This window comes from Pipistrellus kuhlii, unplaced genomic scaffold (genome assembly GCF_014108245.1).
Source record: "Pipistrellus kuhlii isolate mPipKuh1 unplaced genomic scaffold, mPipKuh1.p scaffold_m20_p_1, whole genome shotgun sequence".
Lineage (NCBI taxonomy): Eukaryota > Metazoa > Chordata > Mammalia > Chiroptera > Vespertilionidae > Pipistrellus > Pipistrellus kuhlii.
The window spans coordinates 1,968,462-1,991,134 of record NW_023425404.1 but is presented as its reverse complement, the minus strand read 5'-3'; the positions used below and the strand labels follow the sequence as shown (position 1 = coordinate 1,991,134).

Here is a 22,673-nt window from a genome sequence, read left to right as displayed (position 1 = left end):
TCCGTGTTGTGACCTTGGGAGTGTTGTGGGATTGGGGGGGGGGGCGGGGGAGGGTGTGTGTGTGTGTGTGTGTGTGTGTGTGTGTGTTTATCTCTCTTTGCTTTGATCTTCTCACCTGTAAAATGGGATCCGTTAGGGCTTCCTCAGAGGAAAGATGTAGGGAAGCTGGATGGAGGGAAGTGTGAGAAGGTGAGGGATGCATTTGATAAATGTTAGTCTGACATCCCCATCGTCAGAGAATTCAGGCGAGAGGGTACCTTTCTCTGGGAACACCTCTCTCGGATGCAAGTGAAACATGGCATTGCGGTGAGTGACCTGGAGCGCTCCTGGCCATGAGCACATGAGGAAAGAGCAGGGAGGCTCTGCGGGCTTTCTGGGAGCTCCCAGCAGATCCCTGTGGGCCAGGGAGCAGATTCCACACACAGACTGCTGTCTCCGGTGGCATGGCTGGGGAAGCAGGAATTCCTTGCTTGTTTCCCTCCCATCTCATCCATGCTCTCAAGCCTTCTAGGAGCTCTGACATGCCTGGGAACCTGCCCTAAGGATGGTGGCATTGTCAGATTGGTACCAGCTTTTTCTGAACAAGGTTTGCAGAGAACTCTGGCTCTAGCCATGGCAGCCTGTAGGGTCAGTGAAAGGCTCTTACCAACCCAAGCCGTGCCACGGGTGACAGTGGCCCTCTGTGGATCTTGCCCTGGAACTCAGAAACCGTGGAGAATAGATGTGACCATGGAGAAGAGATGATGAAAAGGATGCTGCTGACACAAGGCTCCTCAGAAGCCTCGAGCAGTTCAGAGAGCAAAACTCAGTGTAGGGTTTAGGGCCATAGCTGGCAGGCTGGGGAATGAGCCCGGAAGTCACTAAATGAAGGCAATGACCGTCTAGCCCCACCTCATGGCATGCGCGGCCAGGTCCATGCCTATCTTGTTCTTCGCCATATCACCAGCACCTAGGGCAGTGATGGCACCTAGGAGGGGTTCCAGATCTGCGTGGCATGGACAGTGAATAGACAGTAACTCAAACTACTTCCTCGCCAGCACCGCTGTATGCAATTCCTGCCTTCGTCTAGAGAGTATCTCCCCAGATGTACCAGGGCAGGGCTCCGATGCCGGCACCCAAAGTCCTTTCTAAATCGATACTTCCAGTGGCCCATTCAGGACCATCTCAACCCACCGGGTTCTTTGGAGACTGAGGACCCACCTCAAGCTCTTGCGTAGTTTCAGGAGGAAAGCGGGGGGAGGGGGGGTATGCGGGGGAGAGAAGAAGCCTGAACGTGTCTGGAGCCCTGCGCACCTGTACCCCAGGGCCCTGGGACTGCCTCCTGGGGCCCCGGGTCTTGGCAACTCCGCTCTCCTCTGGGGCCGCCGCGTCTCTCTCCACCCTCCTCCCCAGCCTCCCACCAGCGGCCCCTGCAGTCCGCAGGTAGTAGCTGGAGGAGACACCGGGCTGTGCCTGGGGAGCCAGCTTCCCCGGGCGGGAGAGCAGAGCTGATGCTGCTGAACGGTCCCAGAACAAAAGGCTCATGGCTGGCACCTGCCTCCTCCGAGCGCGCCGGGGATGTGGATTCGGGGCGCCGCCGGCGGGAGCACCCGGCGCGGGAGGAGGACGCCGGCGGGGGAAATGAAGTGAGAAGAAGAAGCGGGGCGCCCAGGGCGGGAGCGGTGACAAGGGGTGACCCCCGAAGCGCAGGTCTGCGGCAGGGCCACTTCGACTCTCCTTCCACCCCCTGCAGCGCCTTCCAGGCAGCCGAGCGTGTCTCCGGAGGCAACTCCACCGAGAGCCGCGGCTGCCGCCTCGCCCGCTCGCCCGCCGAGCCAGTAAGTAGCTGAGCGCCCGCCGCCCCGCAGCTCCCAGCCGCCTGCACCGCACGCACAGCGGGCAAGTCTGCAGCTGCTGCTGCCGCTGCCGCCGCCGCAGGCCGGGGGGCCAGGGGCTAAGCCCTGGCCAGGCATCTCCACCCCCTGGCCAGGCATCCCCCCACCCTCCCCGATCTCTCCCGTCTCGGCGCGGCTTCTGCAGAGACGAGCGCACGCGGGGAGGGTCGCCTCGAGCTCGCTGAGCGCCGCGCCACCCCTCTGTCCAATGGCTTTTCGGGGGTGGGGAGTGGGGGGCGTCGCCTGCAGGCGAGGAGCCACTGCTGGGGTGGGGCGTGCGCTCTGCACCATCGAGCCAGGCTGACGCGCAGAGTGTGTGCCGGCGTGTGTGCACCCGCCGCGGGGGCCGGGGTGACACTGCAGTGGGCTTCTCCCTCCTCCTCGGGCCCGCCAGCCGCTCAGCCCCGACCCACCCGCGTGCATTGGCGAAGCTTGGCCTTTTCATCTTCCTCCTCCATCCTCCCCTCGCGGACCTCACTTTTCCTTGTGCCCAGGGGGTTCGCGGCCAGACACCCCCTCCACTGGTGCAAACATCCCAGGCGTGTCTCCAGTTCTCTCCCAAGCCAGTGGTTTTCATCTGTCTTTCTCTGGGGTTCCTCCGCGAGCCAGTCCAGGGCTCTCCCTTCCTTGGAGATTGTTTTTTTGTTGTTTTTGTTGTTGTTGGACTGCTGTGCCGAGGTGTTGAGAGCTTGAGGACTTGATCGTTTCGATTCTTTCCCTTTTCCTCCCCATCTGGGCAACGGAGCAATGAAATTTCCAATCGAGACTCCAAGGAAACAGGTTAACTGGGATCCGAAAGGTGGGTATCTTTTACTCTGGGCCACCCCTCGCCCAGCCTCCACCTCCGGCGTGTGCGCGCCTCCGTGAGTGGAAACACTCTTGCTCCCGGCAGCGTGTGTCCTGAGGCAGAAAAATGCGCCTGAGAACAGGAGTGAGGGTGGGAGGAGGGTGGAGGAAGAGTGGGTTCCAAACCCCAGATAGTGCCTGTCATTATCCTATAGTCATTGTCCCTCCTGGATCATTTCAAAATCTATTTCAAGACACCTCAAGCTGGCTGTTTGGCTTGAGATTGCACCAAGTGTCGGTATTTGCTTTTGACTTGGTGTGTGCTGGTCTCTGTGTGTGTGTGCCCGCGCGTCCTTTGTTTCTGGTGATCTTTGTCTCTCTGGCAGATGGGTGGGGTGCCTCCCCCTGGATCTGGGGCTGCGCTGCGTGCCCAGGGTGTCCTCAATGGGAAAGGTTTCCTGGCAGCAAGTGGAGCTCAGATTTGCAGCAACAGTCCCCCGAGGTGGCCCTTCTTGCAGGGCGTGCGTAATAATGGAGCCCACTGGGCCTCTGAGTCTTCCCTCGATCTTGTTACCAAACCAGGCAGCTAGTTTGGCTCTGACCTGAGTAGAAGGAGGAGGGGGAGTGGATTGTGAACAGGGTGGGGCGGGCTGGGGAGGCGGCAGCCCAAGCCGTAGTGTCATTTACAAGCTAAGAATGTTGGACAATGTTTCCTCCACGCAAGTCAGATCTGCTGCGCCTGGAGCTGGCCACTGTGGGTGTAATTAACACACAGCTGCTAAGGTTCCTCTTGAGATCACATGGAGCAGGATAAGTTGAAAGCTAGTGTTCAATTTTGACAAGAATGCTGTATTTAACATTTCTCTTATCTAAAGGCTGGTTCTGGCTTGGACACACCTCTGCACATATTGGGGTTGTAATTTCTTTTTTAGATGTGTGTGTGTGCACGTGTGTGAGAGCATGTTTAGTGTTCTCTACGAGTACTTTTTTTCTTTTCTCCAGACTAGAAAGGAGGAAACCCACTCATTCCTTAAGTCAATGTCTTATGGATTGACTAGCTATGGAAGAGTGGAAAGAGAGTACCAATTTTTAACCCTGAGGCTGTTACACCTTAATTATGATTTTCGGCTTCTCTTTTGTCTCTACATCTTTGGAAATATGGACGTGTGCCTTGGTTTTGGTTTTGGTTTTGTTTTTATTTGTTTGTTTGTATGTTCTTCTAATTCCCTGCAAAGCATATTCATTGAATACTTTGCTACATAACAACTGCTATCCTAGGTACTGGAAATACAGTTAGAATGACACAGACAACAGCTCTGCCTTCTTAAAGTTTATAATGAGGGAAACAGACCTAAACCAATAATTGCACTGAGGAATGCACAATTACAGTCTTATGTATGTTCATGAGTGTTTTAAGAAAGTGTCTGATAGCAGAGGTTGACAAGAATCTGGGGAAGCTGGTGGTCAGGGAATGCATTCAGATGCTTGTTTTGAGGCCTGGAGGCTATGTAGGGATTGAATGACTAAGGAGGAAGAGGAAACAGCAGTGCAAAGGCCCCTAGGCAGATGTGTATTTGAGGAACTGAAAGGAAGTTTCTATGGCCTTAGCAGAAAGCACGGGAGTGTGTGTTTCGAGGTGTGGCTGGGGTATCTGCAAGATTAGACCTCAAAGCCACCTGTTCCTGCAGGTAGAGTGTGATTGTGGCATGCAGAAGGATCATAGTATTACCTTAAGTCACTGAAGGGTTTCAAGTTTCAAAACAAGTGCTGTGTAGCTCTTGTAGATGTGAGGGACCAGATACCATGGTGTCAAGGGCTAGGGAAGGAGAAGTGAATAGTGTAGGGGGCTACCAAGGACTCAAAATCTATAGGCTTCGAGTGAAGAATTTGTGGAGGAATTGGAATGACTGAGACAGCAGCCAGGGCAGGACCAGTCTTGACAGAAAGCTCATGAGTTCAGTCCAGGACCTGCCGAGTGAGAGATGTCCCTGTGTCCATCAAGAAGTGTGTCAAGTGGGCAGTTGTATAAAGAGTCAGGTTGGGATCTTCAAGGAGCTCTGATAGGGAGGACTGTGGGACTGCCTCTGTGAAGCTTGCCTTGGCTTTTAAACTATGACTAGCATTCTCTAGATATTTATGCCACAGTGATAAACACAGATGAATCCCACATGTTAGAGCCTGACACAGTGAAGAAGCAAGCAAGTAGCATCTACAATCACAACCACTGATGCTAAAAGTGAAAAGACCCTAATAAAAACAACAGCATTTGATGAGCAATCATTGCATGCCAGATGTGTTCTGTACATTATTTCATACTAAAGGCCTGGTGCATGAATTCATGCATGGGTGGGGTTTGGACAGCCCACCCCAATCTGGCCAATTGGCCAGCTGTGGGGAGGAGCCACAGGCAGTTGGCCAGCTGACCCTGGCCTCTGGTCAAACTCCCCTGGTCAAATTCTAGGTCCAACTCTGGTCAAGGGGACAATTTGCATATTAGCCTTTTATTATATAGGATAATCATTCTCATAATGTTTATCTGATGATATAAGTGTGATTGTTCCCATTTGACACTGGATTGCACTAGGACACCCCTGAGCTGCTACCAGTAAGGTGCTCGGCCGTCATGCACAAATGTTCCTGAAGCTGGGGTGATAATAGTTTTCCCTAGCTAAGAGGGTGAAGGCAGAAGAAGAGTGGGAGTGAGGGTGATATATCTCACACCTGTATAGAACTATGTGCCAGACATCATATAGTTTTACATGCATTAAATAAATAAATTATTGAAATTAATTATATAATTAAATGATTAATTTATTTAATCTTCTTTATTTAATCTCAGGAGGAAGATACTGTCCTTATTTTTACAGTTGAGGGAACTGAGGAACAGAGAGGTTGAGTAAGTTGTCCAAGGTTATTGAGATAGTAGGTGGTGGGGATGGACTATACCAGTGGTCGGCAAACTGCGGCTCAGGAGCCATATGCAGCTTTTTGACCCCTTGAGTGTGACTCTTCCACAAAATACCATGGACCGGGCAAGTCTATTTTGAAGAAGTGGCATTAAAAGAAGTCTAAATTTTAAAAATGTGGCTCTCAAAAGAAATTTCAATCGTTATACTGTTGATATTTGGCTCTGTTGACTAATGAGTTTGCCAACCATTGGACTATATATATAGGCCCTTAAGTACTCTTTAAGTCTATCTCTTACATTTTTGGGACCTCTGGCTCTTGCCTTGTGAGGCTCTCAGAATTCAGAGACTCGAGAAGCTTGTTTCAAAAAAGAAAAAGAAAAAGAGGGGAGGAAGAGGGGAAGGAGGGGAAAGGGAAAAGAGAAGAGAAGGAGGAGAAGGTGGAGGGGGGGAAAAAGGAGGAAAAGAAGGAGAAGGAGGAGGAGGAGAAGGAGGAGGAGGAGGAAAAGGAGGAGGAGGAAAGGCAAGCAATGAATGAGCCTTTCCCTCTAATCCCAGCCAGATAGTATCTCTGTATCTTCCTCTGATAGACCAGTCACTGGTCACTGGACAGACTTTGAGTCTGTTCTTTGGAGGTTTGCATCTACACAGGGCAAGTGTGTTTAGCAGGACAAAGATAAAGGGGAAACCTAGAATTATACCAGAGAAGCACAGGGGCAATTCACATTAACCGCACTATAGGATTTGGGTATTCACAGATTTGAACCTTCAGGTGGAGGCACTCACAGACTGTGGAGGAAAGTTGTAATTATGATGTTTTGCTTACAGCACCTGACAATTTAATCTTTCAAAATGAAGGTGGATTGAGAACAGATTGGTTTTGATTGCTCTTGGGTGAATTATGCAAAGCACCGTCAAGAGGTTTAGGTGTCAAATTAAGACCTAAAGGTGAAATGATTATTCTCTGGTGAGCTCTGGCCTCCCTCCTATTTGTAAAGCTAAACCTTTAACAAATAGCTCCTGTTTGTGTAGGACCGATACAAAAGCAGATTGACACTAAATCTCAAGTTCCATAGCAGAACTTATGTGTGTTTTAAATGGCTGGGGTTGCTTGATAGTTTTTCCGCTAAAAAATGGGATTGGTTTGCTGGCTTTATGTGTGTTAAGGGCTTTAAAAAACACACACACGATAAAATCAGCAAACAGTATTCCCACAGTTTGAAAGAAGCTGATAAATACGGCTTAAAAAACTCTTGATTTGGGGGCAAAAGAATGAGTTGCTAGAAGTAGCTTTGCAGTAAGCTGTTAGACTGTGGGCTGCTCATTGAGGCTCTTTGGACTTCACTTTCCTGCCATGTGCAAGGGAGACATTGGCCCTACTGACCTCTTTGACCCACCTCTTCAACTTGCCCCCTGGATCTGACCTTTGGGCCACTCGGCTTCCTTTTGTTCCTCAAATAGAGGACACTTGTTCCTGTCTCAGGGCCTGGGCACTTGCACTTCCCATAGCGTATAATGCATGTTTGCATGACTGACTGCTTTCAACCCTTTGAATCTCAGCTCAAATGCCAGCTCATTAGCAGAGGACTTCCCTGTCCCCTCTGAAGACCCCTCCTCTCCTTCTCCAGCCCTGTCACTTATGTCAACTGTTCAGTTGTCCTCCTGGCACTTGTCCTGATCTGAAGCCATCCTGCTTACTCGTGTGCCCTCACTAGCATGTGAGCTCCAAGAGCAAGAACTTTCCCGGTGCCCAGGGAAGTGCCTGGCACACAGTAGTCACTAACTCAGTTACCTTTTGCTGAATGGATGGATGCATGGAAGAATGGATTGGAAAGGACCTCTCAGTCTTCAGGAAGGATGGAAATTCTAGGACCTTCCCAAGCTACAAAAGGCAAAGTACACTGAGGAGAAGGAAAGTATATCTCTAAATAATGGCGTATCAGAAAGAACAGCAATATCCTCTCTTCCTTGCAGGCTCCCAGCTCTCTCCCACCTCCAACAGACTGTTTCCTTCTGTTCGTCTGTTCACCAGGAGTAAAGGGCAGATTGGGCGCGAGATGGGGATGGCTAAGTGAGCTGACACAGATCTGCTTGGTGTCCAGTGAATAATTTGGCTCCTATTGGCCATTGGTGTGTAACTCTTTTTGAGGAATTTAAATCAAAGCTGCAGAGCTGAAGATTAAAAAAAAAAAAAACAAAAAAAAAAAAACCCTGCATTTTTAGTGCCTATTTTAATGCAAAATTCCAGAGAGGCCTGTATTGTATGTGTGTAGCATTTTCAGATTACAGAACACTTTTTTACAAATTGTCTCACTTGTTCTTTAAGCAGCCCTCTTTTTGTCCACATTGGATCTAGATGTACTGTTGGCAGTAGAAAGAGTAATGACTTGTTAGGCAGGGTGAGGGTGAGGGTCCAGGACTGCAAACAGGTAGAGTTGGGGCCAACCCAGGCCTTTTGATGCTTCTGTCCAGGGCAGTTTCTCTCAAACTTTCCTCCCTTCTACAATACATTCCAGTTTCTTCTTATCCAAAAGTGTATTCAGAGGTTGCTCTAAAGGATTGGGGGGGGGGGGGGGGGGGCGGGGGGGGTAGGCTCTCAGTTGATCAGCGAATTCTCAGTCGATGGCTGTTCTCTGCAGGTTGGGTTTGCACTGGTTGCACTTCATCCCAAGAATCCAGTTAAAGTCTCTGAGATCCCACTCCTCTCCTGGCTAAAAGGAGACTCTGGTCTCTTGTGAATGGGAGCCATGCTCAACTTGCAAGGCCATTCGGCTGCCATCTTCATTAATGTGTTTCCAAACTCATTTGTGTAGCTTAGATTTTCTGGAAGGAAAATAATCTGTTTTGATTAATATCCAACTTTCAAGAGATGAGCTTTCCAAATGGGATTAATAATGTGCCAAAATCACCACAATTATCCTAGAAAGTAGAGAGGAAAGATGTTCCAAAGCCGTCTGATCCAAGGTTTCGTCCAGGCTTCTATTCCAGGGGTGTCTAAGGGAGCATCGTCATCCTTTACCAATCCCAGTGATTTTTTGGTAGAATTAAGACTAGCTAGATTGACTTTGTTATTTCACCCATTTCCAAAACATCTGTGCTTTGGTTCTGTATTAGTCTGCTCAGACTCTCATCACAAAATACAATAGACAGGGAAGCTTGAAAAGTAGAAATATCTTATCTCACAGTTCTGGAAACTGAAAGTCCAAGATTAAAGGCTAGCAGGGTTGATGTCTGGTGAGGGCCCTCCTCATGGGTTACAGATGGCCACCTTCTCACCGTGCCCTCACATGGTGGAAAGAGATAGCTCTGTTGTCTCTTCCCCTCTTTAAAAGGGCACAAGCCCTATGAATTACATCTCTACCCTCATGACCTCATTTAACCTTAATTACCTCCTAAAGGCCCCATTTCTATTACAGTTACTTTGGGGTTAAGTTTTCAACATGAATTTTTTTGGAGATATCCTTCACTCGATAGCAGTCTTTATATGAATATCATCTTAAGTCAGATACATTTAAAAAACAATCCACATCTTGCCCCAAATTTGGGAGACCTCAACCAATATCCCTACAACTGAGAAGTAGGAGAAAGTGTATCTAATAGAGGCACAGAGCTAGGGACCCACTGTCAGCAAGAAACATGTCTTGGATAGTGGATTCCTTTTACTTTCTAATTTCCATAGGGAATTAGAGTATGTTTAATGATGAACAGAATGAAGCAATTGTATTGATAGTCAATTTGGAGGTTTGCCCAGCTCCCATGGCTGAAGCAGGAGGGTGCATATCAGGGATGATTTTTTTTTTTTTTTTTTTTTAGTTTTATTGATTATGGTATCACATAATTGTCCTCATCCCCCCATTCCCATCCCAAACTCCTCTCCAAATATGCCTCACCCCCTGTTGTCCATGGCCACTGGCTAGGCCCATTTGAATGCACACAAGTCCTTTGGTTGATCTCTACCCCTTACCCCCACCCTCCCCTACTTTCCCTCTGAGGTTTGAGAGTCTGATCACTGCTTCTCTTTCTCTGGGTCTGTTTTTGTTCATCAGTTTATGTTGTTCATTAATTCCTATATTTTTTGCTGCACTCAGATTCTGTTCTAAAGGACACTGACTGGATGACCACACAGGGTCAGAGTTGGTTAGGAGCTCAGACTTCATTTCAGAATCACCCTGAACATGGCACCAGCACCATGTTGGTGACACCCACATGACAGATTTCCTCTGGAGAAAAGATGTTCCCAATCAAACTGCCCAATCTTGAGTCTACCCTGCAATCACTGGGATTGCAGAGGGATGATGATGCTCCCCTGACACCACCAGGAAAGAAGCCTAAACCAAATCATGGCTCAGACAGTCTTCGGAACATCCTTTTTCTTTAAGGAGGTCAAAGGGACCTTCCTCTTTTTGGCTCTCGTCTAAGTGGTACTCTCAGTGGAAGCTACTGTTTTTTTTTCTACATCAGGTTCATGGCTATTACCCAGAATGGAGAAACAGAAACCTCATGTTTACTTAAGAACACTTACTTGTGGTTTTCCAAGTGTGAGATTCATTTTTCCCTCGAAAGTGTCTAAAACTGACCAGTGTGAACTGAAAATGAAGTCTGACTTTCTAATCCTCTTTAATGTTTCCACCACATTCACCCATTTTACCCACTCCAAACCCCCTGCCTCTGGTAACCACCAATCTGTTCTCTATTTCTATGAATTTGGTTGTCTTAGAATCCACATATAAGTGAAATCATATGGTATTTGCCTTTCTCTGTCTGACTTATTTCACTTAGCATAATGCCCTCAAGGTCCATCCATGTTGTTGCAAATGGATTTACCACCACATTCTTTTCATTAGATGAGAGTCCCTAAGTTTAGTTCTCGCTTGGGGAAGGGAGGTGGAATAGGCTCACTCTGGAAGGGAGGAAAGAACTAGAGCACATTTTAAAATCACCATAAGCATTTCCCCCCTATTATGGAACATATACAAAGCACGTGGCCTGTGATAAGAACTCTATAGTCATTATCTCCTATACTACTCTTTCTAGGCCAAAGAAGCAAGTGAAATCATTATCCCTGAGCTTAGCAACATGGCCCAAGTTACCTTATTGCTCTATGACTTGAACTTGGGTGTCGGCTAATGCTGTCACTCTCACCTCTAACTTGTATCCTTCCCCTGATAATCCTGCAGAAAATAAACTTGGTTGATTTCATTTAACCCTGCTTTTCCAGTTACTCACAGAGCCATGGTTCATTGAACTCCATTTACCCTTCCAATTGCCCACTGCCCGAGTTAGTATATTAGAAAGACAGTGAGTAGGAGGATTTATGTTAAATATATATATATATATATATATATATATATATATATATATATATATATATATGTTCTTATAACAGCATACCTTCCATTCTAAGCAGATTATTCAAATACAGGAAGCATCCATTGAGACACCATACTATGTATAGATCTGTAAAGCATTCACCCAAAAATGATCACACGATGTAATCTGTTTCTTCTAACTGTGAATCGAGAGGTTGAGACTGACACCTCATGCACCTGAGTCCCCTTCTTTGACAGCCCCCTTCCTTTACATACTCGTGACTGAAAACCCAGCCTCCTTGGATAAAGCCAAAAAGAATAGGACATCCTTCAGGCTGAGCAGCAGAAAGGTCAGGGGTGGATGTCTGCTGTGTGTTTGCAGCAGCCCTCCTGCCTGTGTGGTGTGATCTAAGGACAAGTCAGAATGTAGCCAAGATGACAGGGATACTGTGCCTGGGAGTGATGTCACATACACAAGCAGAAGCCATTGGTAAAGGACTACTGGCCCTCCTTGTCCTATTTTCAGTAAAGATATATATATTTAATCCTCACCTGATGATATGGTTATTTATTTTAAAGAGAGAGGTAGGAGAGAGAGAGAGAGAGAGAGAGAGAGAGAGAGAGAGAGAGAGAGAGAAACATTGATGTGAGAGAACATCGATGAGTTGCCTTCTATACATGCCCCCCACTAGGGATGGAACCAGCAACCTAAGTTTGTTCCCTGCCTGGGAATCTAACCAACAACCTTTGATATATGAAACGATGCTCAAAGCAACTGAGCCCCACAAGCCAGGGCCCAGTAAACATCTTTTTACTACCTTGTAGCTTTTGCTTTGCATTCTGAAAGACAAAATGATTTCCCAGATGCATTTGGTAGCTTCGAGGTCCCCATGCTGCCAAACATTGAATGCCTGGCTTATTTCTGAAGCAGTCCATATTCTGCGGATGGCGCTGGAGCTTCAGTGTCTTGGGCAGAGGAAAATACAGGGTTGTGTTTTTTTTTTACTGTTTTTACAGTTTTTTTACTGCCACCATGGGCTTTCTTGACTATGTCACTGTCCAGGCACAAAATGGCAAAGAGAGATGAGCCCCAAGGCACAGGGAGAGTAGGCTGACTGAGGCTGCCTGGGCCAACTCTCATAGCATCTGTAACCATAGTAACCATGGGCTGAAAAATTGTCCCCCTGTGGCTAAGCCATTGTACCCACCTCTGGTTCTGTTGTTTTCCCCTCAATTCCTTTATCCAGAAACTTTCCTCCTTAGTCTGCCCGTTGGACCCATACAGTGACTGACTTTCAGGGTGGTTTCTACACTGGTGATTGAACTTCCCACTGATTCTTCATTTTCAGTTCTTGGACCTACAACTGATTCATTATGACCCAGTCTAAGCCACATGCATGTGATTCCTTAGTGTTTCAATTTCTACTATGAAAAATTGAACTTAAGTCATGTAGCGTACATACTTCAGATTTAAATGTAGCTGTGCATAATGATGGTAGCTCATGGCACTCCTTGTTTCAAACAACACTCCTACATTTACGGTCTGGTTTAGATCTCGGAGTTTCAGATGTGTTATAACAGGACAAAGAAAAGCAACGAGGTACAGTAAGGTCTCTGGCCAGGAGATATGGAGTTTGGTATTGGCTGGAGACTGAGGTGTGTCATGGTGACCTGAAGGTGGGGAGGTGGATGGTGGCCAGATTATGCAGGTAGAGTAGGCATTGCAAAGGAAATTTTTTTTTTTTCTGAGAATAGTGGGAAGGCACTGAATGGTTTGAAGCAGGAAAATGACTCAATCAGATTTATATTTTTACAATTATTTATACAGAGGTTGAGCATCAACCTATGATCTAGGAGGTCACGGTTCCATTGCTGGTCAGGGTACATGTACAGGTGGTGGGCTCAATCCCCAGTAGGGAATGTGCAGGAAGCAGCAAATCAATGATTCTCTCTCATCATTGATGATTCTATCTCTCTCTCTCCATCTTCCTTCCTCTTTGAAATCAATAAAAATATATTTCAAAAACATTGATTTATACCACTCATAACATTGTTTCAGCAAATGTTTATGGAGGACTTACTATGTGTCAGGCATGGTGCTGGGGGCAGGACTCATCTGGGGGGTTCAGCTTTCTTATAAGAAATCATAGGAATTTTTGAAAATATTTAGACAGAAAAACAGCTTTTTTTTTTTTTTTTTACGTCTTTGGTTGCAAACTCCTGGTTGCAAATGGGAGGTGTATCTTAAAGCAATGGGCCCCTGCATTTTCAGTTTCTGTTCATTAAAATTACTTTTTCCCTGGCTTTGTTACATGGCCTTTGGTTTTGTGATAATTTACATATCTGCAGTCAACCAGCAATAAACCAAAAACCATGGTGCACCCATATTTTATTGTACTTCACATGCCTTTTGGAAGCATCCAGCATAATGAGCCTCACAGAAATTGCCAGCATCCCTTCCATACCCTCTGTCACTTTGTTACTGGTGTGTCAGGAGGCGCTGTGACATCGGGGTATTTCTTCTTTGACTACAATGGGGCCCCCTGCTAGCTGAGTCCTTGTGGTCTCAGCTCAGAAGCCGGCCGAAGCCTGAATTAATGAGAGGCTAAGGTGGGCTGGTCCCCTTTCTCTGATGCAGTGAGAACCCAGCTTCTATAGCAGCGTGAATGCCTGCTCAGCAGGCAATGCTCTGCATTCAGACTCAGTCTAAAGACAGGTTGAGCCGACAGCCACAGGGGGTGGGATTAAAGCATATCAGCCCTTGTCTACAAGTGACCCCCATCACTCTTTCTCATGACTATCAGATTGCCTAACATCCATCCGTTACCCTATTCATCAACCTTTCATTCATCCATGTGGTTATTCCATAAACATTTACTGAGTGAGTGCCCACAGAAATTGAGCTAGGCACTAGACTGAGAAAGATGAAAAGGAAATGAGGTTTTTATGCCCAGAAAAGTGACAGTTAGCCACCCAGGCAGGTGCATAAACAAGTATTACCATATACTACGATCAATGCACTGATAGAGATGTGGATTAAAGCATCATCTCCCGAGCGCATCTGGTTAAAATGCAAACATATTTCCTCTGGATAACATATGAGCTCTCCATTACCCCTGGGGACAGCCGTGTTAATCAAATTTCTATGAGAGAGCGGGGCCATGAAGGGAAGGAACTCAGGGCCAAAACATATCAATGGGCTGGAATAAAGTGGGAAGGGAAAAGTCGGACGCATGGAAGACAGTCTTGGGGAGGTGCTGTGTAGGGAGCAGAGCAAGGGCCCTGGCTACCTATACAGTTGTGTGATGGGGGCAGGTGGGATGGAGGCGAGCAGAGGCAGAGGTTGTAAAATAGAGGAGAAAGACGCTGACAGCAACCTGTCACTCATGTAAATGTCACCCAGTTTACATTGAACTCACTTCAGAAACTGGAAGGGACTTTGAGATACCTAAACCCTCTGAGGCTTCTCAAAGATCACACTGAAGTCTAGAAAGGTCAAGTGGCTGGCCCCTACCCAGGTGGCAGAGGAGACAGAGCACATCTTTGAGCCCTTATCTGCTAACCTCCATTATTTGACATCACCTCTCATGATAAAGCTGACAGGTGCCCGGGCCTGTCTTTCCCTCCCCCTTCCTTTTGGGAAGAATTAACAAAGAGCTATAGCTGTATAGAGCCTGTATTAGCTCTGATATTGTTCTTGTTCTCCATAAGTCTACAAGTATGGATGTGAATATACACTGAGTGGCCAGATTATTAGGATCTCTGAATGCATAATCATCTGACCACGGGGTGTGTGTGTGTGTGTGTGTGTGTGTGTGTGTGTGTGGTGTGTATTAGAGGCCCAGTGTATGAATTGGTGTATGGGTAAGTTTCGGCCAGCCTGGCCAGGGGGGTTGGGGGGACATCATGGGTGGTTGGCCGGCCTGTCTGCTGGGGACAACTTGCCTATTAGCCTTTTATTATATAGGATATACACTGAGTGGCCAGATTATTATGTGTTCAGAGATCATAATAATCTGGCCACTCAGTGTATAGTCAGCCTCTTGGAGAAGACATCCATTCACCTACTTAGTGAATATTTTAAAATATATTTTTATTTATTTCAGAATGGAAGGGAGAGAGAGTTAGAAACATCAGTGATGAGAGAAAATCATTGATCAGCTGTTTCCTGAACACCCCCTACTGGGGAACTGAGCCCACAACCTGTGCATGTGCCCTGATCAACCTGTGCATGTGCCCTGATCAGGAATTGAACCATGACCTCCTGACTCATAGGTTGATGCTCAATCACTGAGTCACCCTACCTGGGCATCAGTGAATATTTACTGAGCACCTGCCTTGTGCCCGGCGCTGCCCCATGCCTGGTGACACAAGGATGGACAGACAGCACAGTCCCTGCCTCCTGAAATTTGCCACCTGGCCAGAGCTCAGCTGCTCTCACAGCCACTCAGACCATTTCCTCTACATTTGAGAAATCTCTGTCAGGCATGAGTAAATGGGTTGAAAAAATGTAATAATGAGGATGAAAATAAGACCATTCTGATATTATATTGCTCTCAAAAAAAAAGAAGTTTCATTTGATAATTGAATAGGAAAGGAAGGTTGATCCTGATGAATGCAGCAGTATTCTGTCAGAAAATTCAGTGATTTCAAGGCTTTAGAACTGCCTCTATTGTGTTGACATTTTATTAAGAACCTTTGTTAATTAGGACCGTGTGGCTTGTGCACATATCGCTGGCATGTGACGAGTTTGAGTCTCCCCAGAATTGTGTCATGGAAATTAATCTCCAAGGAATTGCAATTGCAGGAGGCCCAAATGGTAGCTACTTAAAAGCCTCTTCCCCCCCCCCCCCCCCCCTCTCTCTTTCTTTCTCTCTCTCTCTGGCAGATGAGAACTTTCTGGTAAATGTGACTTCCAAAGTGTCTAAATTGACACGTCTTCTGAACAGGGGAAATTAGGGTTCCTGTTGGTTATGAGCCTGATAGTCTCTTTGCTACATTTGGGGTACTGGGGCAGACAGGTCAACAGTGACTCCAACATGCCAGCCTGGGTCATGAGGGCTTAAGGAGACAGCAGGTGGTCCACTACCCATCCAGGGAGGGACTGGCTGGAGTAACAACTACCAATCCAGGGAGGGACTGGCTGGGATGACCACTACCATCCAGGGAGAGACTGTGAATCCAGGGAGCTGTATTTCTGGGAGTTTGCGGCACTATGGGGGTAAGAACACACTTTCTCTGCTAGGATTCTCAGCTGAGTGGCTGGGAGAGACCTGTAGGAGCCAGCCAGCCAGCAGCTCCCGATGGAGATGAAGGGCGTGTAATGAGGAGGGAGTTCGTCCCCAGCTCTGCCCTCCCCATGCTGGTGTTTGTGAACAGGAAAGGCCTAGCACCAGCTGGCTCTTGGGCAGGGATGTGTGTCTTCCTTGTATGTGCATCAGGGAACTAACCAGTCTCTGATGGTGACACAGCCCATCCCGTGAAGAGCTGGATTCCCCATGTTTTCTAATAACTGCTTCTGTCCTGCTCTTCTCCCTCATGCTAGTCCAGGGAAAGGGCCCATTGGATCATTAAAAAGCAAATGAACTTCCCATTATCTACTAAAGAAGGTAAATAACCAAATGTACCTTTCAGGTCCTCTGGCAACACCATTCAACTTTACTTTGACTAAAAACGGGTGAGAATTGGACTTTGCATTAGCTAGCTAGCTGACAGTACATGGAGACCCCAGGATTTAGGAAGCAGGGATGTGCTTGTTTTGGAGATTTCTCATGGAAGTGGCCTCCTTCCTCCTCTTGGTTTATGTGACTTTCAACATCAGCCCAGAATGATGTCATAGATGAGCCTCTTTTTATTCCTTGGCTCTTGCCACTCAGGGGAAACTGGCTGACTTCTAAGGGCCAAGTCTTGCCTTTTTTGCCTTTTTCTCTGCTACTCCCATGGCAGGCAGAAAGTGCAGTGGACTTAGTGCACCCCCAGAGCCGCCCTCGACCAATGACCTATGGGAGATGGTGTAAAAACACCCCAATTCCCTCAGCCATGGTAGGAGAACTCAGGAATATGCTCTATGTGAGGTCCCAGTTTCCCCAGGGGGAAAACTTCCATTCTCCCACAGTGGTAGCTAGCTAGATACTCCCCTTTTATTGGTTTTCTTGGCTGCTTTCCAATCCCTTCTTTTCACCTACGGGTGCTTCTTCACCTTCCAAACAACTACTGTACTCAAGTCCTTATCTTGGATCAGCTTTTAGGAGAACCCACATTAAGACCTAGTGGTAAAGCTTTCTTCCCTGGCTTCGCTGCCTGATTCCCCAGCCAGCTAGCTTCCAGGGAGAGGACAGGGTGTGGTGCCCCAGATGCTGCCCAGGCAGGCTAATGGCTCTCAGGGGATGCCGTCTACAGCTAAGCAGCATCTTTCTCCCCAAGACATTTTCAGCATAAATCCAGTGCTGATGAGTAATCCATAAAGCATGAAAAGAGAGGTTAAGGCTTGATGAGACTCATCTCAGCCTCATCAAACTATTGCTCCCATAATCCTCCTCCTGAGAAGATGGCAAAAGGAAGCACAGTTGATTCTTGTTATTTGGGGTAGCTGTATTCTATGCAGCGGCTGCGATTACTGAGTTATTGAACACCAACTACTGCTTCTAGGGAAAATACAGAGGTAGGTTCCTGCAAGCCTCTAGTCTCCACGTTTTCATCAACTGATCAGTACACAACCTTGTTTTCTGTGTGTTTCTGTTTAAAGACACCGTATGTGATGTGCACTGTTGATTCATTAACATTGACCCCATGGCCACAGCACACCGTAACTTGAGCATGATGGAACCTACCTGATACACGTATTTTCTCCATAGGCATCAAAACCTGGCGCTCAGAAACACTAGACAGAACTTCAGCACTGTGCTTAGTGCAGTTTTAAACAACTAAATGGCAAAAAAAAAAAAAAATGTGGAAAATGTGGTACTAAATAGACACAGTATGAGAGCTGATGCAAGAAGGCAGCACATTGCCATATTCCACCGCACCTGGGAACAGGTGTGTTGAACGACTCAAGCATTTTGTTGCTCTGAAAACATCTGCAAAAGTGCCATCAGGATTGATCTGGGGTTTCAGATGAATTTTAGCAATGAGGATTTGCAAATCTAGAGTCTGTGAGTAATATGGGGTTTACTTTTTTTTTTTTTTTTAATTCCATTACATTGGGACTTCATTCCTATTTGGATGTTTATCAAACACGTGTGTCAGACTTGGCGATTGATTCTGAGATAATCATTAGATGCTCTCTGCTTTTAAGAAATTTCCATTCTGATGGCACAAGGAATTAAAATTATGACACGAGACAGGATGTGTATTGGAGGCAGGAATAATGACAAGCCAGATCTATTGGGAAGAAACTGCAGCAACCTGATGAAAAATATTGAGATCCTATCAGAGGTCTGGGCTAGAGGGACCACTGGGGGAGTGTGGAAGAAAGGTCTAGGGATCTACTGGCCACCAGCATAGTGGAGTCAATTCTTTCTCTTAAATTATAAGGAAAGCAGTGTCATCCATGAGGAATGGAATATTGGGGGACATGATTATAGGGAAAGAAGATGAGGATGGGTGAAGGGGAGGTGGCATTGGTGGATAATTCTTCACTGTGAAAGAACAGAGGCAGGCAGTCCATTGTCTGTGGATTCCTTTTATTTTGTCCTTGTGTAGCCCCAAGGATAAATAGCTGTATCATGTCTGTGCAGGCTTTCAACTCTAGAGTCATTTAGGTCATACTGAGAATGGACATCATTGCTCTTGACTTGCACAAAGGTAGCGTGTCTTGGGAAGCTGATTCACAGTCTCTGTGAAAAATCATTGGCGTGACTGGTTGTGATCCCCAAAGTAGTCATTTCCCCTGCAATCTCCCCGCACATCGGAACACTTATGGGCAGGATTCCTCTATTCCAATGCCTTGTGTTTCACCTGCAAAGGAACTGACTTCCTATTGGCTGTGAATGCAGTCCTCCCTCAACACAGAGAAAAGTCTAGAGTGAATGCATTCATGCAAAAAGCAGACGAAGGTTTAGCTAGAGCAGGGGCTGAAATTCAGAGCAAAGAGAAGAGTGGTCCTCTGATGCTGGTGGCACCTGTCACCAGAAGTTTTCCTGGAGGAACTTCTACATTTTGAATCTCCAGCATCCATCTATATTTCCTTTCATCTATTTTATATTATATCTATTCTGTAGCCCATAAGGTAAAATGCACAAATTTTTTAATTTTTTTAAATTGACAAGAGAGAGAGAGAGAGAGAGAGAGAGAGAGAGAGAGAGAAGAGAGAAGAGAAGAAGAGAAGAGAAGAGAAGAGAAGAGAAGAGAAGAGAAGAGAAGAGAAGAGAAGAGAAGAGAAGAGAAGAGAAAAGAAAACATCCATTGGCTGCCTCCTGCACTCACCCTGACTGGGGATTGAACCCACAACCTGGGTATGCACCCTGACTTGGAATCAAACTTGTGACCCTTCCATGTACAGGACAATGCTCTAACCAACTGAGCCACACAGGCCAGAGAGAAATGCATTAATTTTAATGGCAATGAATAGGGCGAAGCAACTCTTGGGAGCTGCTCTGGCAGGAAGCAAATGCTAAATTCTCCTAACGGGAGCATCTTTGACCACTGTGACTCATTCACCTTCATCCCCATCACCGGGCAGGGATTGGCTGGGTGCCAGGCAGTCTATAGTAATTTAGTGGTACAAGAGAAAGAAAAAGGCACTCTTAAAGGGATCTGTCTGCTGGTTATCAAAGATGCAATGCTGTATCCTAGCTTATAGAAACCCAAAGTGTACCCTGAAGAAGCTGCCAGACGGATATGAGTAGACACCTTATGTTTTATGGCCCCAGCTACCGCACATTTAACAATAGTGTCTACCTTCAAACAGGCCATTCAATAGACACTAGACTTTTGAATCCATTAGGTCTTTCTTTTGCTAAGGACCCAACCAACTGTTCAGAGTGAAGTTTATTTTACAAATGAATTCAAGTGGAAGATTTGGTGAAATGACGTGTTTAAGTTTTAACATGATTTGCCTGTTGCATCACATTTTCTTTTTAAATAACAGAACCTCCTAATGCGGCTGTTAGGAAGTGCATTCATTCATGCATACATTTATCCATTTAACAAATATTCATTTACCGCCTGCCAGGCTCTGTGCAGTACTCTTGAAAACAAGAATAAGAGCCATGTTTTGTGCTTTTTAATGTTCCTCCAAGAAAAACTGTTCTGTTGCACTGCATTAATTCTAAGATGCATCATTTTCATTATATAACATTTCTGAGATCAGACTGTGTCTCACTACCAATGGTATATAATCACTCAATTGGCATCATTAATTAATCAGAAGTACCAAAAAATAATTATGTATTTTGTACCTGATGATATGTTAGATTTGATAGGCGATATTTGCACAACCAATAAATGACCCCATTTGGGGTTTAGGACAAATGTTAGGCCTCTAGTTTTAGGCATTGTAGTTGGTCCAGGGATGTCAGAATTTGGGTGTCAGGATGCCCAGGTTAGGAAAAAGTCAGAAGGTGCTAGAGAGCCAGTGGTTCAAGCTGCACAGGAGAGAAAGTCTCCATACCTGGCAACTCTGCCTCTTCGCTCCCTCTTTGGGCTGCCACATAAATTCAATGTGGTCAGACTCTGCCAGTCATCAGAACGGAGATGGAGGAATGAGAAATGGCACTCAAGGCTGCAGCGTGGGAGATGGAAGGCTAGAGTCTGTGTATAAAGTGAAAAGTGAAGTCACAATGATGGTAGCGACATTCCTTTATCGTGTGCACTCATTCCAAATATACCATTATCTTTAGCTCATCAAGGTAACATTGACAAATAAACTACAATGTACTTAAAGTGACTAATGTGATGATTTGATATACGGACACATTACAAGAGGACTTTCCCCCCCCCCAATTGAGTTAATTAACACATCCATCTCCTCACATAGTTGCCCTTTTATGTGAGAACACCAAAGTTCAACTCTCTTAGCAAATTCCAATGATATCAACTCTAGTCACCATTTAGTCATTAGGTCCTCAGACCTTAGCCATCATATAGCTGTAAGTGTGTACCTTTTGAACAGATTCTCCCTGTTCCCTCCATCCCCCAGCCCCTGGCAGCCATCATTCTACTCCCTTTCTGTGGGTTCAACTCCTTTTCTTTCTTTTCTTTTTTAGATTCTATATATCATGAAGTTTCTGTCTTGCCCTGTCTGACTTATTTCACTTAGCATAATGTTCTCCAGGTTCATCCATGTTGTTGCAAATGGTAGGATATCCTTCTCTTTCAAGGTTGAATAATATTCCAGTGTGTGTGTGTGTGTGTGTGTGTGTGTGTGTGTGTGTGTAACATTTTTTAACCCATCCGTTGATGGACACGTAAGTTGGTTGCACACTTTAGCTATTGTGAATAATGTACAATGAACATGGGAGTCCAGATATCTCATCAGGATACTAACTTCATTTCCTTTGGATATATACCCAAAGGTGAGATTACTGAATCATATGGAAATTCTATTATCACTTTCTTGTGAAATCTTCATACTGTTTTCCATAGTGCCTATACCAATGGACATTCCTTCCAACAGCGCACCAGGCTTCCCTTTTCTCAATGTCTTCTATAGCATCTGTTATCTCTTGTATTTTTTATAATAGCCATCCTAACAGGGAGAGGTGCTATCCCATTGTGGTTTTTAATCAAATGCACTGTGTTTTGTTTTGTGTGGTTTTTTTTTTTAATAACAAGCCTGTAAGATAGGTATTTATAGGGTGCCAGTATTATCCTGGTTTTGTGTGTGGAATTGGGGCTCAGAGAGGGTAAGTGGTCCTTGCACCAGGATGCAGGCTTTGGATTATGGAGCATCAAAGTCCACTCCACTTCCAACATGCTGCACACATCCAAAGTATCAGATCAGCCCGAGCTTGTTTGGCTTAGTGGATAGAGCATCTGGGTCCCAGGTTTGATTCTGGCCAAGGGCATATATCTCAGTTACAGGCTGTTCCTTGGCCCAGGCCCTGGTCAAGGCATATGCAGGAGGCAACCAATCGATGTGTTTCTCTCACATTGATATTTCTCTCTTCCACCCTCTCTAAAAATCAATGGAAAAATATCCCCATGCGAGGGTTAAAAAAAAAGTCACAGATCATGCAGTGACCCTATGTCCAATCATGAGAGGTCTCAGAGAAGTTCATGGACAAGTACATATAGTAGCATCAGAATCCAAAATTAGGGCCACTGAGCAGAAGTCCACCAATGTCTTGAGTAACTTCCCTGTGTGCTATGACACAGGTACATGGAATGGACCAGATTGGGAGGGGGTAAGTGCCCAGAAGGCCCAGAGAAGTACCTGGTAGCCAGGTAAGTTAAGTGCTGAGGTTAAAAAATTTATACTTTACTCCAACCAGACTCCCAAAGAGTGGACGTGCTCTTGTCGCTAGGATTTCAGAACTCAGTGATGAGTATTTTAATAAAGCTCATGATCCCAAGAGGAGCTTGCTGTAGAGATGAGTTTACAGTCCATAGCTGAAAACTGATTAATAATTTTAATTTGGTTCTAATATTTGTAAGGATGCCCTCAATAGATTTCTTTTAGATTTTGATCCTTTGCAGATTTCAAGGAAATTTAAAATGTTTTGGTTCATTATTTTAAATCACTATTTTATTTTACTTAAAGTTATCAAATAGCTAAGAAGAATTTTATAAATTATAAGAAAGAGTCCAAGCTTTCAAACACCAAAAGTAGCCTTAGTCGGTTTGGCTCAGTGGATAGA

At 45.8% G+C, this 22,673-nt stretch overlaps 1 protein-coding gene across 3 annotated transcripts in view; it reads left to right on the top strand.

Annotated features, from left to right (window-relative positions):
• KCNK10 (potassium two pore domain channel subfamily K member 10) overlaps window positions 1–22,673 on the top strand; it is a 110,308-nt gene that overhangs the window by 1,872 nt on the left and 85,763 nt on the right. Inside the window, exon 1 of one of the 3 annotated variants that reach the window (XM_045574990.1) lies at window positions 1,345–1,817. The exons of 1 other annotated variant lie outside the window; for it this stretch is intronic. In XM_045574990.1, the coding sequence (XP_045430946.1) occupies window position 1,817 (1 nt within the window). In that variant the 5' untranslated portion in view covers window positions 1,345–1,816. Of the gene's footprint in view, window positions 1–1,344; window positions 1,818–2,086; window positions 2,674–22,673 lie in introns of those variants that run through there. One more of the 3 variants, XM_036429653.2, reaches the window with a different exon arrangement.